The sequence below is a fragment of the Malus domestica genome, chromosome 08 (genome assembly GCF_042453785.1).
Source record: "Malus domestica chromosome 08, GDT2T_hap1".
NCBI lineage: Eukaryota > Viridiplantae > Streptophyta > Magnoliopsida > Rosales > Rosaceae > Malus > Malus domestica.
This window is the reverse complement of record NC_091668.1, coordinates 30,636,317-30,650,746: the sequence shown is the minus strand read 5'-3', so window position 1 is coordinate 30,650,746 and position 14,430 is coordinate 30,636,317. Positions and strand designations below refer to the sequence as shown.

Below are 14,430 nucleotides of genomic sequence, written 5' to 3'. Positions count from 1 at the left end.
GCAAACAATTGTTTTTCTTTTTCCTTCTCTTTTTGCTTTGTTTTTTCTATCATTTCCTTCCTTCCCATTTTTTTTTTCTTTCATGCGAACAAACAGCAGAACCTTTCTTTTTTTCTTTTTTTCTTCTGTGCAAACAAACAGCAGCAGCAAGATCCTCTCTATTTTCTTTTTTTTTTCTTGCAAACAATCAATACCAACTAACAAATCTAAAACGAAAACACAAACAACGGAAGATGACGGAAACAAAACTGATACAAACAAATTGATACCAACGAGAACGGATTGAACCCTAAGGATCGAACCCGCTCTGATACCAAGTTGAATATCAGAGTGCGCAACGAACGAGACTAACAAAATAATAAGAATATTATTAAACAAACGAGAATGCCGGAAAGACTACAAAACCCTAATAGGCTACATTGTGACTAACTTTTTTTTCTAATGAATAACAAAGCACTCTATTTATAATAAACTAACCCTAACCCTAATGCTAACAGGCTATACCCAAACTAAACTTATAAGAAAACTCAAACAAAATAATACCTAAAATACTAATATATTCCAACACCCCCACCATCATCGCTTAACTCAATTAACACAGTTTTGGATGCGCTTGCATTTTTCAAATGCTGTTCTTCTTTAATTGTAACTAAGTAAGAGTTTTTGAGTTCAAATTTTGAAGATAACGAGTTCATAACTAATTTGTTATCAACTCTTTAAACAAGGATGACCTCCCTTGTTCTCTAACCTAGTTTTATTTTTTTGAATGAGATTAAGGTGACTTGGGGTAGGTTCCGAGTCTTAGCTTTCTACCTTTCTCTCGTTGTGTTGATGTTGGTTGGTCTATGGTGGTCTTATGTAACTCTTTGGCTTCGGCCCTGATAATGCTATTTTTCAGTTTCTCAAAAAGGAAAAAAAAAGATATTGTTTAGAGATATCATTCCAATCCAACTCCTAATTTGGGTGGATATATTTATTAATTAAATAAATAAATCTAACACGTGCCAATAAAATGACTAAGAGAGAAACGAACACATATCCTTGTATTGAGAAATACTAAGGGGACTCTCTCAAAGTGGATTCTCCGTGGAATTTCTGCCACCTCACAATTTAACGTCAATTCCCATGTTAACATCATAAAACATTATGTTAAAAACATGAGGTACATAAAATTCATGGAGAGTCACACTTTTGAAAGTCTCCTTAGCATTTCTCTCATGTACTATTAGTTGAAAATAAAGGGTTTAGGATAAATAAAAAATCTCTACAATCTCACATTTCTCAAAATACTACTTCAATAATTTTATTTATTCTTCTCCATAAGGAGGTATTTATAAGATTACAAATGAGCAATACTAGAAAATAAATCAAAATAATCCTTTGTCTACAAGACAAGGAAACCTAGATCAAATCAAGTCATATCAAAACCTTAATTAAATCATATAAAATCACTAATTAAATCAAATCCTAAAATACTTTCCCTTTTATTTTCCAACACTATTGATACTAAACACTATCAAAAAGGCATAATTGTATAATCGTATCATACAAATTATTCTCGTTCTTTACACTAGAGACTGACCAATTTTCTTCTTGTACAACGCAACATGCATGCTCTTTTTATACGTGCAAGGAATTTCTTAAAATTCGGATAAACAATCAACCGGACTGATCCATAATCCAGTTTGATTATTATTTTTTTTTAAAGGAAAAGGAAATGATCCATATAATCCAGAAAACTTAACAATCTCCAGCCATTTCGGCTGGGAGGGCATTTCTGAATGACCCTTCTCTTTGACAAGTTTCCGACTCCACCAAAAAATAAAACTTGGACAAAAAGTTAGCTCTGATCGTGTGTGTATATATATACACACACGTCAAAACACAAAAAAAGCACCTGGAACTACATCGAGTAAAAACCTCTTCTTCCAGATATTCGCCAATTTGCTTGCTTCCATGCCTCGCCGAAGCTCACGAGGTCGATCTGCCCGCGCAGCTCCCCGTCGTCATGCACCAGCACGCAACCCTCCCCCTCAGCCTTGTACGTACTTGTGAAACATATATTATCGGACGTGTTTCAAACTGCTTCTTTCAAAAGCACTTCTGCTCATAAACACTTTTATTAAAAGCACTACAATTAAAAGCACATTGAAATTTTGCTTCCTAGAAAGCATTTGAAGTACTTTTCTAGAACTCAAAAGCACTTTTTAACTTTTTTTGTCAAACCTGATTAGAAGCGCTTCCAATAAAAGCACTTTATAGAGATGTATCTCCAAACGAATTTCTTCAAGTAATGAAGGAAGCCAATTTCTTCAAGTAATGAAGGAAGCGAGGTTCATCATAATTCATAGAAGTGCCACACATATCATATCAAAATCCTTCCTATATCATCTTACTCATGCATAACTGCAAAAAGTTTTCTAAATAGTTTTACATCCATAATCAAGACTTTCAAGTAATCCTCTAAAAGCGGTTTTAGTCATTTTAAAAGTACATCAGAACCGGCTGATGCAATGTTCTCCTTTCCACCTATAATTGGATTGTTATGTGTTGCCATGCAGTTTATGAAGCTCGTTGCTCTCCATCTCCAGCTCCAGCTCCGACTGGCCGTGGTGGATCTATGTTTTCAGGATTTGTTCAGGGTACGTAAGTACGTGGATAGATAATGTTTTTGTTCGTTTGGTTGCTTATAATTATTGTACATTATAAAATACAATCATTCGAATTGGTCTTGTTGCATGCAGGTATGGCTTTGGGGATTGGAGATGCCGTGGCACACAGGGCTGTGGATGCTTTGATGGGTCCTCGCCGCGTCACTATTCTAAATGAAGCTGCCGCTGCTGCTTCTCCTACTCCTGCGGTTCCTGCTCGTCCTGCTGCTGCACCAGTACTAGAAACCATGGCTAGCACTAGCAGTATCAGTGGTTCAGATGCCTGCAGTAATCACTCCAAGGCATTTCAAGATGTATGCAATCCTTTTCCTTTTATTATTTTCCCCAAGATTTATTGTGAAAGTCAGGGACTGTTTGATAATCATTTCGTTTTCACTTTTTTTTTTGAACCTGAAAACTACTTATACGATGACCTTTGGGTTTTTTATTGTGAAAGTCAGGGACTGTTTGATAATCATTTCGTTTTCACTTTTTTTTTTTTTTTTTTTTTTGGAACCTGAAAACTACTTATACGATGACCTTTGGGTTTTTTTTGGGGAAATTATTATATGAACACCTTTGTGCAGTGCATCGACGAGTTTGTAAGTGATATCAGCAAGTGTCAGTGGTACATGGATAAGCTGTACGAGTGCAAGAACAACTCCGGCATGTTGAGTGCTTAACTAAGCACTGCTTCCTGTGCCTGTCAAGATAGTGAATTAGTGGTCTATTTTTGGGGGAAGGATTTCTTTAAATAAATCTTCATATAAGTAGTAGTACCTCTTCTTATTTGAACTTGATCGAACGATGCTTGTTTCGTGTATTCATGCTCATAAATAATGATTTTTGTAACTATTTGCTGGATATATAGTGGAAGAGTTTGAGCATATGATATACTCACATATCAACTGTTAACACTGAGTTCAATAACAGTTTAAGTTTGGCGATTAAGTTTTTTTATACCGATTCCTTGAACTGTTTTCGACTATGAAAGGGAGACTGGATGGACTTATTTGTGAAGAGCCCAAAAACTAGTTGGCGTCATATTTGACAAGAAATTTTATGACTTCATGAAACTTGAATTCTTTCTTTTAACTAAAAGAGACGAGACGAGAAGGAACTGTGAGCAGGAAGAAATTCTGAACAATGCATTCAAATTCTTTGTTTACAACACAAACTGTTTCGAAATTAAGCAACACAAAATGTTTATGTTGGAATGGAACAAAATTCATATACATCGTGTTTGTTTATGATTATAATTTCCTACAGCTCTCATTTTGTGGAATCAAACCGATTGGAAGACGGCTGAGAGCAAGTTACATGAAGAGTGATTGAAATTAAACTGAATATTTTGCTTGCAAATCTATGGGTGTACAAACAAAGACAGGAGATACCTCCACAAAAATAACTATCATGGAAAAACAGACAACCTGTCTTTTTCTACTGGCTAGCTGTCTCTACATATTTTCACAAAATTCTGATCATGTACAAATTGTGTTTTACTTCTTCCGCTGTGGCGATGTTATCTCGTAATCATTTACCTAACAGTAATCCAATTTCCTGACGACTCCAAGTGATTCTCAGATATCTGCTGCCTTCTTGAAAAAGGGTTTCTACTTGGGCTGCTGGGGAACTCATCACGATCGCAGCTCTCAAATCCCTGATCTGAACAATCAGAACCCTCTTCGTAAAGTCCAATGTCTAATGTGCTCGCTGGTGAGTAGACCGCACCATTTCTTGAAAATTGCATTGAGTTTCCAGACACAAATGGATGGTTGAGCAACTCCTTAGCAGACCACCTCCTTTTGGGGTCTCTCTCCAAGCACCTTGCTAAGAAATCCAACCCTTCATCCGAAAGCTTTTGCGGGAACTGAGGCTTCTCATTGCCACAAGCAATCTTCAAAACAGCAGCAACCGGATTCCAAATCTCATTGCCCCAAGGAGGCCTCCCGGTAACCATTTCAATCACCGTGCATCCCAATGACCAGATATCCGAGGCAAAATCTAGCCCTTCGTTTCTCAAAACTTCAGGAGCCATCCACAATGGAGTCCCGCCAATACATTGCAAAGAGTGCTGCACTGAAACCCCGTCAGCCTTTGAGGCCTTTAGCCTCCTTGCGAAGCCAAAATCCGCCAACTTGACATTCCCGGAGGATCCCAAGAGCACATTGCTGCACTTGAGGTCACAATGCACAATCCCACTTTCATGAAGATACTTGAGGCCGTGAAGAATCTCCCTTGTGTACAACCGAACCACTTCTTCCTCCAACGCCCCGCCAAATATCTGCATCACATCTGACAAACTACCCCCTGCCATGTACTCCATGAACACATTAGTGCATTTCCCTTCACCATTTTCCCTCCCCATACATTTAACAACATGTGGGGAATTCGTACTCTCGAGAATCTTAACCTCGTTCTCAAGAGCCTCAGCTCCATCCCTAGACTGAGCAGATTTCACAACGAAAAGCGCTCCTGTGGCTTTGTTCATGGCCAGATGAACACTCCCATAAGAACCAGAACCGACCATTTTTCCCTTCATCCACTCACCCGGCAGAGGAGATGTGCACTGATCAGGATTCGCAGCCATTTCTTCTTTGATATTTTGAATCGGGCAAGAATACCCAACTCAAAACATGATGCTTCTGGTGCCTCTAAAAGCATGCAGAGAAAAACACCATGAATTGTATGATATCGAAGACCGATGTATTTATAGAGGATTTGAAAAAAAGGGAAAAAAAGAAAACAGGTTGATGGAAAAAAAACTTGCCAACAGTTCCAGATTGAATCAAAATCGGAAACATAAACAAAACAAGGAGTTATTTTTAGGATTAAACTGAAACTTAAATGACAGAATTACTCTCTTACTTTGATGGTAATCAGAGTTTCCAAAGAAATTAAACAAAGTGCAAGAAAAAACTATAATGATGGTAGAGCGGTTTCCCCTTCGCACGGAAAACCGCTCTAGCAGCAGGAGATTTCTCCTGAAGTTTTTACAAAGCAGAAAACTTTGATGATCTCCTTTTTCCCAGATACAAAATTATGGCCAGGAAAAGGAAATGAAAATTTGAGGAGGAATTTGGAATTTTTATGAAGTCTGATGGGGGAGGAAAAAAACGGTTGGCCATCCTAGCCTTGTGGAACGCCCTCGAGTCCTATGGGTACCTGCCACGTGGCAGAAACTACAATCTAATTCGTGTTTGCTCAGACAGAACAAAGAATGGCTATTGAGACACTGAATTTCTTGCCGTTCATTTCTCTCAAGTTCGAATTCTGTCCCTGCGGATTAATAGATTATAGTAGTTTAGAATGTCGTTTCTAAAAATAGAAACAAATAACCACTTCTAACCAAATTGGTTTTCTTAGTGAATGTCCAACATCACCGTGGTATATACATCAATTTATTACAAAATCGAGATTTGATATTGTTATATATGGGTAGAAATTTCACTCATAACCACATCCTCTTGCAAGTATAATCGAAAACAGTCTGCAAAATACTTCTTGATGAATCGTCTTCCGGCAACTTTAGAAGCCGAGCAACTTTCGAGAATCCAGCCTCGTGCCTAAACGAAGAAACTTCAGCTGCTTCTAACTCCGTCTCCTGCTTGAACAGAGGTGGTTTTGATAATGCCCACTGCATTGACCAAATGGCCAGAGGGCGCATGTAAGTTAAAGATCTGAATTCTCCGCTGGTGGTCCAAGCTTCGGGAGTCTGAAAAGAGTATCTGTTGATAAAATAATAAAGGAGTTAGGAAGCAAGAAACGGAGAGCAGATAACATATACATCAATAGGTTGAGTTAACAAGAAATTGACAGTGAGTGAGTCAACATTTAACGGATCATATCCCTTCGATGAGGTTGTCGACAATCTTCAGTATGGTTGCATCTCAGAAACTTGGAAAAGAAGTCATGTATTGGCATTTGTTTAAGCTAACACCTGACGTACACTTTACACAGATATTTTATGTCCAAACATAGCTTGCAGGTTAGCGATAATAAAGTTAACTCACCCAAGACCTTCTTTGGACCATGCAGCTTCATAGACTCCAGCCGCAGTATGAAATCCTATATCAACCATATCTTCCTGAATCATCGTTGCAGCTACAGCGTATGTAACTCCAGACCATATTTCTCTTGACTGCATTGATGACATGTCAACCTTTCCATCGGGTAGCATCCCATTAACTGCTCCTTGTCTCCCATCCTTAAACTTTTGGACATTGTAATTATAAACCATTGCCAGCGCACTCCGTGCCTTGTCTTCATCAACAATTGGCAACAGACCGGATGCTCTTGCATACCTACAAAGTAGCAAGATAGTAAGTTCTATTTCATCGCCATAACTACATAGATCAGACTGATAATTTTGTGAAAGAAATCTTTTGATTGGCATGAATAGATGACATTCAAAATATCTAAGATGTCAGTTGAGTCACAACAGACCATTGTCCGGCCAGTTGATCAGCTTGGATTGAGGAACTTGATGTTTGACCACTGTTGTCATAATTAAAGTAAGATCCATTCCATAATTTCGCATACACAGATTTTGCCTTCTGATACTTGTGCCAAAAATAAACCTCTGAACCCTTGTCACCTACTTCTCGTGCCATGGCTGATGCAGCCTGCAATGCTGCTACCCACAGCCCACCACTATATGCACCCACACCAGAGACCGACCACGTATCATAAGTCTGATCTGGGGAGCCATCACTCTCAACCATTCCATCGCCATCCTTATCAAATTGTTCCATATAAGCCATTGCAACATAAACAGCGGGCCAAACGGCTTCTGCAAATTTCTTATCACCAGTGGCAACCACATCCCTGTAGACTTGGAGAACAAACTTAGGATTCAAGTCTTTCCACCTATCCGTGTTATACAGGTTATACGCATTTACTTCAAACCAGGGGTCATGGAGGCCGATATCATGAGGAACAGCTCCAAGAACCTTTCTTTGGACCCATTTTCCATCAGATAGAAGTCTCATCTTAGAGGGGTCGTGCATCATTACTGCTGCCGCAAAGTCCCGTTGGATGCTGAGCTCAAGTTTTGGGAATAGCATGACTAGTGCAAACGAAGAGTAGAAATGGACATCGTAACTGTTCCACATATGATATTCAATTCCTTCAAGACAGAGAAATTGGCCAATGTTTTCTTCTCCCTCCTGAAGGAGATTTGTTCCAAACGCAGAGTTTGATGCTATGGGAGTGTGAACTTGCTCAAGTATTGATGTCATCCTTCCAAGAATGTCAATAGCAGTATCATTTTGTTGGGATGCGTCAATGACGCTTTTCAAACCTAATGATGACTTATCCAAGGAAAACTTCCTTTCCCCAATGCTCGATAAGCTATGGACTGGCGGTGCTCCATCTGCAAAACAAATTATATGAAAAGAAAAGATGAACTAATGTTTCAATATAATTGTCAAATTTCACCGCAAAAAAAATTCAAACTTAACAAATACCTGTCCAAACTGTGCCCCCAGAATTCAGAATGTAGAGCTCATTGAACAGAGTGACAGGGTACCTGCAGAGAACCTTGACAAATCTTAGAAATCTGACATGTACGTGAATCAGTTTAGACATCTAAACTCACCATTCAGGAAGTCTCTTGTCCTCAAGAACTGGTCTTTGCCATGCTTCAATCTGGGATTCCCAATGGTGATGCTCTATATTTCAAGGAAAATAGAACAAAAACAAAGGATGTAAGGCCACCGATTACAATCAATAGATAATATAACAAAGAAACGGTGAATTAGGGTTTCCTAGTTAAAGGAATGGGAAAGTTTCACACTCTTTCTTATGATCAGACGATAATATACTATGTGACCATTTCCTAGTTTAAAGAACACAGTAACTTGGACCAATGTTCCTTTATGATATGTTTGAATGAGGGACTTTCAAAGTCCCAAAGAACTTTAGACTTTGTTCTTGAAAAAACCAATGAACTACTCCGACACTAGAAAGCTACTTTAGAACACTAAAAATGCTTACAAAGACACTAAACAAAGGACCTTCAAGGTGTCATTTGAAAGTTCTATTAGATGTATAGCACTAATCATTTTCACAGTCCATCCAAACTAATTTAGCCGAAGTTCCATGGAACTTCAAAGTCCCTCGCACAGACGCACCCTTAGGCTTGGATGACGACTCAAGGATTCTGTAAGAGTGCATTAACCATCAAATTTACAATCTCATTGGCAAGTAGGGGGTCCAATACTAAACTAGGTGTCATGTATCATGTTTCAAATGAAGATTCTGAACTCAACTCAGCTATCCCGAAGTGGAGGAATGAATATCATCGTCGATGAAAATTATTGTCTTCTCTAATGACACAAAAATGACAAAGAACTGTCAAGTGATTTACGCTGACCACAATATGTTAAGGGGTAACGGCCCAACTTTGACTACCAAACAAATAATCTAAAAAAAATCACCAACATGAAGTTTATGAAATCAACCATTACCAAGAATAGCATCATGAGCAATATTTGCAGCTGCATCCCCAAGTCTGCCATAGAACTTAGAGTACCGCCTGTTCATAAAAAAATTGCAGCATTTAAATACTGTTCCACTGTATCATATTTTTCACCCAAGTGTTTCTCCACCCACCTGTGATACGTCTTCCCACCCATAAATTTTACTTCTGGGCAATCCCATGCCAATGAAAATGTTACAGTGCGTACTCCATCAGGTGGAACTGCCACAGACGCAGCAATGGCTGCCCCAATAGATGATCCGGGTTCGGAAGGTAATGGCGTTTCTGCAGAATTAAGACTGTCAAAGGATCCATGCTGTAACAAAAGAGGCACAAGTATCAAGTTTTATGAAGAATAAGAATAGTTCAAATATACCAAAATAAAATGGGTCTCCGACCCTTGTAAATTACTTTCTTGCGACAATCAAAATAAAGCAAGCTGAAGACACTTCTATGACATGAAAATGTTAGCATAATCTACTGACCTCTTTTATCTCACTCCACATGTTCTTAGCTGTGATACCTTTGGAGTCGCCAGAAATCACAAAGCAAGGGCACTCTGATACGTGAACACCATCAGTCTCCTGTGCTGCTATTGCAAATGTCACTGGGGGCAGCCCATTTGCAGTCCTGTATTTGCAAATAATGATTGTTACATGTAGAGAAAAATAACAAACACATCATAAATTGAGGAAACGATTCCAAGAATCTTTTTCCATCTATATCAAGAAAGGAAACTTACTTGTGATGTAGAAGTACGCCATGCACGCCATCCTTCATCCTAAAGATGTTAAATGATACTGAGAGTTAGAATAATTTGCAAGTATGGTGATAAGAAATCCTTCATAAGGGCACAAGCAGATATACATTTGTTGTTATATCAAAAGTCAAAGGTTTGATTCTCAAAAGAAAAAATTCAAAGGTTTATGTTAGAAAATCCGACGAGAAGTCAAGCTAAGGACAAGATCTTACACTGCTCTTGAATTGGAGTGATGACCAGAAAGTTCAGAAATCCCTCCAACAGAATTCTGAATGGAACATGCCAAAATAATTTCGAATTAGTTGTAATGGCTTCTCATGGGATAAGTCTTCGATTCAAGATTGCCAAGAAAACATACAAAAAGAGACGGAGAAAATATTTTAAACAAAAAGGACTTACTGCCCAAGTGAAAAGCAGTGTGACATCAGCTGCAGTCTTCCCAGAATTATATATCTGAAAAGAGAGAAAAACTAAAACTCCAATACAGCTGCGCCGGATTTTATGAAAACATATTTCTCACAGAATCATTCTTACCGTGTAAGTAAAAACTGAAACAGGTAGGCTGCTCTCCTTGTAATTATGGGGAATAAAAGGCGAAATTTGACGACAGACTATTTTGAGAGCTGGATCAGGTTCACCTGCATCAAAGAGAAAAATATGACCCATGAAGGACATAGTACCACTCAGATGTATAACATTCAATGTATGTTACCGTCGTAAACAGACCAAGCCCTTGGAAAAAGGGCATGATATGTAGAATTATCCCCGTTCAGATTCCAGTCCCAAGATCCAATCCCTGAAACTTGACTTTCTCTGTTCATGCACACAATATCAGTAAATTCTTTCATTCATTCATAGGGGTTCCTTATTATAACGAAAAGTAAACAAATTGTCTTGTTTCATGTCTAGGAACTTACTTCAGAACGTCTGGGATCCTCGGACAGAGCACAGTAGAGTATTTTTCACCATTTGTGCGGGAAACAAATACCTGGCACAGCATTTGTATCCAGTTAAACTAAGGAAAGAAACTTTTACATCATCTAAAAAAAAAAAGTGTAATAAGTTTTACATCATCTAAAAAAAAAGTGTAATAAGAAAGGCTAATGCAAACTATTTGGTTAAAATGATGATGAAATATTATCAGAAGGTTCTAGAAGGGAGAAGAGCGAAGCTAAAAGTACGTCTATTGAGATTGTATCAGACATTTATGCATCTTATAACTAAAGGAAAAACAAATGAAGGTTATGTAATGACGTACAACTATTGATTTTTGTCAAAGATTCTAAAAGAAATCATGGACTTAAATTTGCAGGTTCTTCCGCACACTTAAACTGAACAACTGTAGAGACCAACTGTAGACTCTTTTGCGAGATCATCAGTCTCTAACACATGAGGAGATGTATTCCGCTTCTGGAGTGTTGCACTGCATTAAGTACATAATTCTTCGCAAGAGGATGTGTATATTATCTAACTTCTGATTGTTGAAAGCATTAGCAAAGAAATGCCTTGAGATGGCAGGCAATAAACTTATATAATTTTCTATTTTTCTTTCTATAAGAATTGACTTACAGAAAATTGATCTGCTAAAACAGGTTTCTCTTCACATCTTCCAGGGAAGAGCTGCCACCGCTGAAAATCACCACTATAACTTCTTCCGATGCTTCCTGCCCTAAGAAAGCAAACAAAAGGATTATATACCATGTAATTGGTAACAAAAGGATTATATACTATGCAATTGGTTATACTTCTTAGTAAGATATATATACGTATAGATAGAGAGAGAGAGAGAGAGAGAGATTGATGAGTTACCCAATTCCACCAAGTGGGACACCATGATTAGATGTCAAATGGTGCTTAACAAATGGATTAATGAAGCCCTCCTGCAGATAAAATATAAACAGGTTCATCCGTGTTAGGAAGAAATTCAATTAGATGGATCCCCTAAAATAAGCAATCATCAAAGTAACTAAGCTCATTTAACATTAAGAAGATTACCCTTCCCTTAGCAGCTTCTTCTCGTAGATGACGCCATAGCCGAATACCTATTGGAGCCTACCAAAAACAAAACAAGCAATATTGTTGACAGAAACAATAAGAGAAGGTAAAGGTCAGATACTAAAATTGCAGTCAGTCATATGCTGCATCACCAAGGCCTATGACCAAAACTTTATGCGAAATATCTCCAGTCGATACGTCATTTGTTCATTTTCATATATGGTGTACTTCAAACTTCATACATACTATGTTTCAAACTTACCAAATGAATGATCTCTTTTAAATATAGATTGAATGGCAAAGGTGCGTCGCCCGTGCTGTTTAATTTTCGTTGCCATGTCAGTGATGCAGGATTCCCAGGGTCAACCTCAATCCAGATAAACAAAAGAAAGTACATATTAGAGAGCACCAAAAGGCAAAAAATTCCAAGTCTCAAACATATTTCAATGAACAGTCTTAGGTCACTTGTCAGATCTTAAGAATTACATCACACGAACTATGTTAAGTAATCGAAAACCCACTATTTTTATTAGCGAAACCAGCATTCCCCAGTGACAGATTCTAAACCTTTTCTTCAGTTTTCATATTTAAAGAGTAGAGACATTTCTTGACCAAAAAAAATGAGTAGACATAAATACAGTGGGTCTTCAATATACAATGATGCAACATTGCACTGTCACAGTTATCCGTCTCCTCTAAGATGCACAAGAAACAGCGATGCTGAAACTAAAGCCCTCTAAGACATTCAGCACAAGTTCAAAGTTACAGGCTTTTCGAAAGAATATGCAAAGTCAGTAATTAGCCAAACAAGTACCCGAAATTCATCTTTCGAAGAATATAAGCACGAGTTAAATGTCGAAACCTTTACTTGTTTCAAACAAAAAGGAAATGCTGCCAGGTTACTTCTCACATTTAAGAGTATATAATCTTGATTGAGCCTACCTTTTCAAGTGAAGAATCAGAATGCTCGTTATCTCTTTCAGCAAACTCATTCTCGAATATCTTCTTCTCAAGCATACTTCCTGTATTAAACAAAACATTACTTAATCGCGCAGAACGCAGTTACAATGTTAATTAATAATGTTCTTCCTCTTATCATTTTCCATCAGTTTACTGGGAGTTAAGAACATCAACCCAAGTATTGAAATTACAGCTACCATTTTACTCCGATAAGTTGGTAACTAAAGAGAATGCCCTTTTCCATCCTCTCATCTACCAAATAAACAAAACTACTGCATATGATTTGAGAGAATTCTCTGCAAGATTATCAAAATTATAGTGGTAACCCAGATAGTCATGCTTTGAATCACTGTAGGACTCACATTAATCACTTTGCAATGCTTATGTTGCACGGACACTCCGAAACCCCGAAATGTCAGAGTGGCAGATACCCTGACACGCCTCAAACACGCCCCAAATACGGTTTAGACTTCAGACACGGTCAAGACACGACAAGGGCTTTTTGTATATGTAAAAGAAATTTTGAGGCAATTTCGTAAATATTGAAACTTCTAAAACCTGAAGTTTTCTGACCTACTCTTTAGTCCTCTTTCTCTCCAATTAGAGGTCGTGATCTTTCCTAACGACGACAATGAAGTTGAGGAGAAAATAGAAACAGAGACTTGAGACCATTGAGACTTGAATCTTGTGTTTAACTATTATGTTTAGTGAATGAATTCGATGAACACGAGCATTTTGTCATATTATAAATTTAAAGTATTGTTTTTAATATATGTAATATTAATTATAACTAGTCATATTTTAATCCCCGTTTCGTATTCTTATTTTATGAAATATTTTCGGTATAGCTGCGTCGCACGTCAGTCCATATTTTTCCAACATATTGCTTTCTGATTCCGCAGGATTATTGACATTTACAATTCAGACAACCTTAAATTTTAAAACAAAACAACAACACACAAGTGAAACAAAACCCAATTCGCGAAACAAACAAAAATAAAAAATAAAAAAATAAAGAAATGTTGTGACCTATATTTAACTGAGATGGTGCGGCATGAAGAGGAAGAGGGTGGAGAATAGGCTTGAGGAATTACTCGTGCCTTTATTTATAGTAATAAAGATGAGAGAAACTTGTTCTCCAAGTAATACAAAATCTATTAGAAAAAATCTTCTAGATCTCAAAAGATTCCTAATCTATCTCTACATTTACGCAGTCACAATATGTATTAGAACTTATGTCACGACAAGAAGAGAAATTTTGATGATTTCACTGCATATTCATCTGATCTCACTCACCCAACAAAAATATCAACTGGTGTAAATAATTCATACCTGACAGTTATCAGACTGCAACTCCAACCAACTGGGTTCACAGAGACAGCAAACTCCCGCAGATTACAGGAGAGAGAGAGAGAGAGAGAGAGAGAGTTGGTGAATAATACTGAATGTTTTGATCATATAGAAGGCTGACCCTTTGACCGGTATGCATGTCCTTATACTTCTTTTATCCATACACTATCTAATTTTCAATTTACATTTTTCTCTTCTGTCAAGTTGGTTGGTGACACGTGTCTCCGTGTGTC

At 37.7% G+C, this 14,430-nt stretch overlaps 3 protein-coding genes across 4 annotated transcripts; 1 reads left to right on the top strand and 2 right to left on the bottom strand.

The window, feature by feature from the left end:
* Positions 1-1,956: 1,956 nt before the first annotated feature.
* On the top strand, positions 1,957-3,388 carry LOC103428981 (uncharacterized). Its single transcript, XM_008367117.3, has 4 exons — positions 1,957-2,041; positions 2,562-2,642; positions 2,745-2,965; positions 3,239-3,388. Exons 1-4 carry the CDS (start codon positions 1,957-1,959, stop codon positions 3,332-3,334), a joined length of 483 nt encoding a protein of 160 aa, XP_008365339.3. The 3' UTR covers positions 3,335-3,388.
* A 594-nt stretch (positions 3,389-3,982) lies between these two features.
* On the bottom strand, positions 3,983-5,381 carry LOC103428971 (mitogen-activated protein kinase kinase kinase 18-like). Its single transcript, XM_070826613.1, has one exon. The coding sequence runs from the start codon at positions 5,239-5,241 to the stop codon at positions 4,189-4,191; it is 1,053 nt and encodes a 350-aa protein (XP_070682714.1). The 5' UTR covers positions 5,242-5,381; the 3' UTR covers positions 3,983-4,188.
* A 612-nt stretch (positions 5,382-5,993) lies between these two features.
* Positions 5,994-14,344, bottom strand: LOC103442039 (uncharacterized). Of its 2 annotated transcripts, XM_029107440.2 has the most exons (20): positions 14,180-14,344; positions 12,830-12,909; positions 12,150-12,254; positions 11,888-11,944; positions 11,702-11,772; positions 11,462-11,561; positions 10,810-10,880; positions 10,605-10,705; positions 10,427-10,530; positions 10,292-10,345; positions 10,105-10,160; positions 9,875-9,913; positions 9,618-9,762; positions 9,267-9,448; positions 9,122-9,189; positions 8,251-8,323; positions 8,120-8,181; positions 7,098-8,025; positions 6,665-6,955; positions 5,994-6,379 (listed from the first exon to the last, which is right to left on the bottom strand). In XM_029107440.2, exons 2-20 carry the CDS (start codon positions 12,902-12,904, stop codon positions 6,103-6,105), a joined length of 2,859 nt encoding a protein of 952 aa, XP_028963273.2. In that variant the 5' UTR covers positions 12,905-12,909; positions 14,180-14,344; the 3' UTR covers positions 5,994-6,102. The 2 variants fall into 2 exon arrangements, with proteins under 2 accessions (XP_028963273.2, XP_028963274.2); XM_029107441.2 differs by lacking the exon at positions 14,180-14,344 and having other exon boundaries at positions 11,462-11,556; positions 12,830-12,856.
* Between the last annotated feature and the right edge of the window lie 86 nt (positions 14,345-14,430).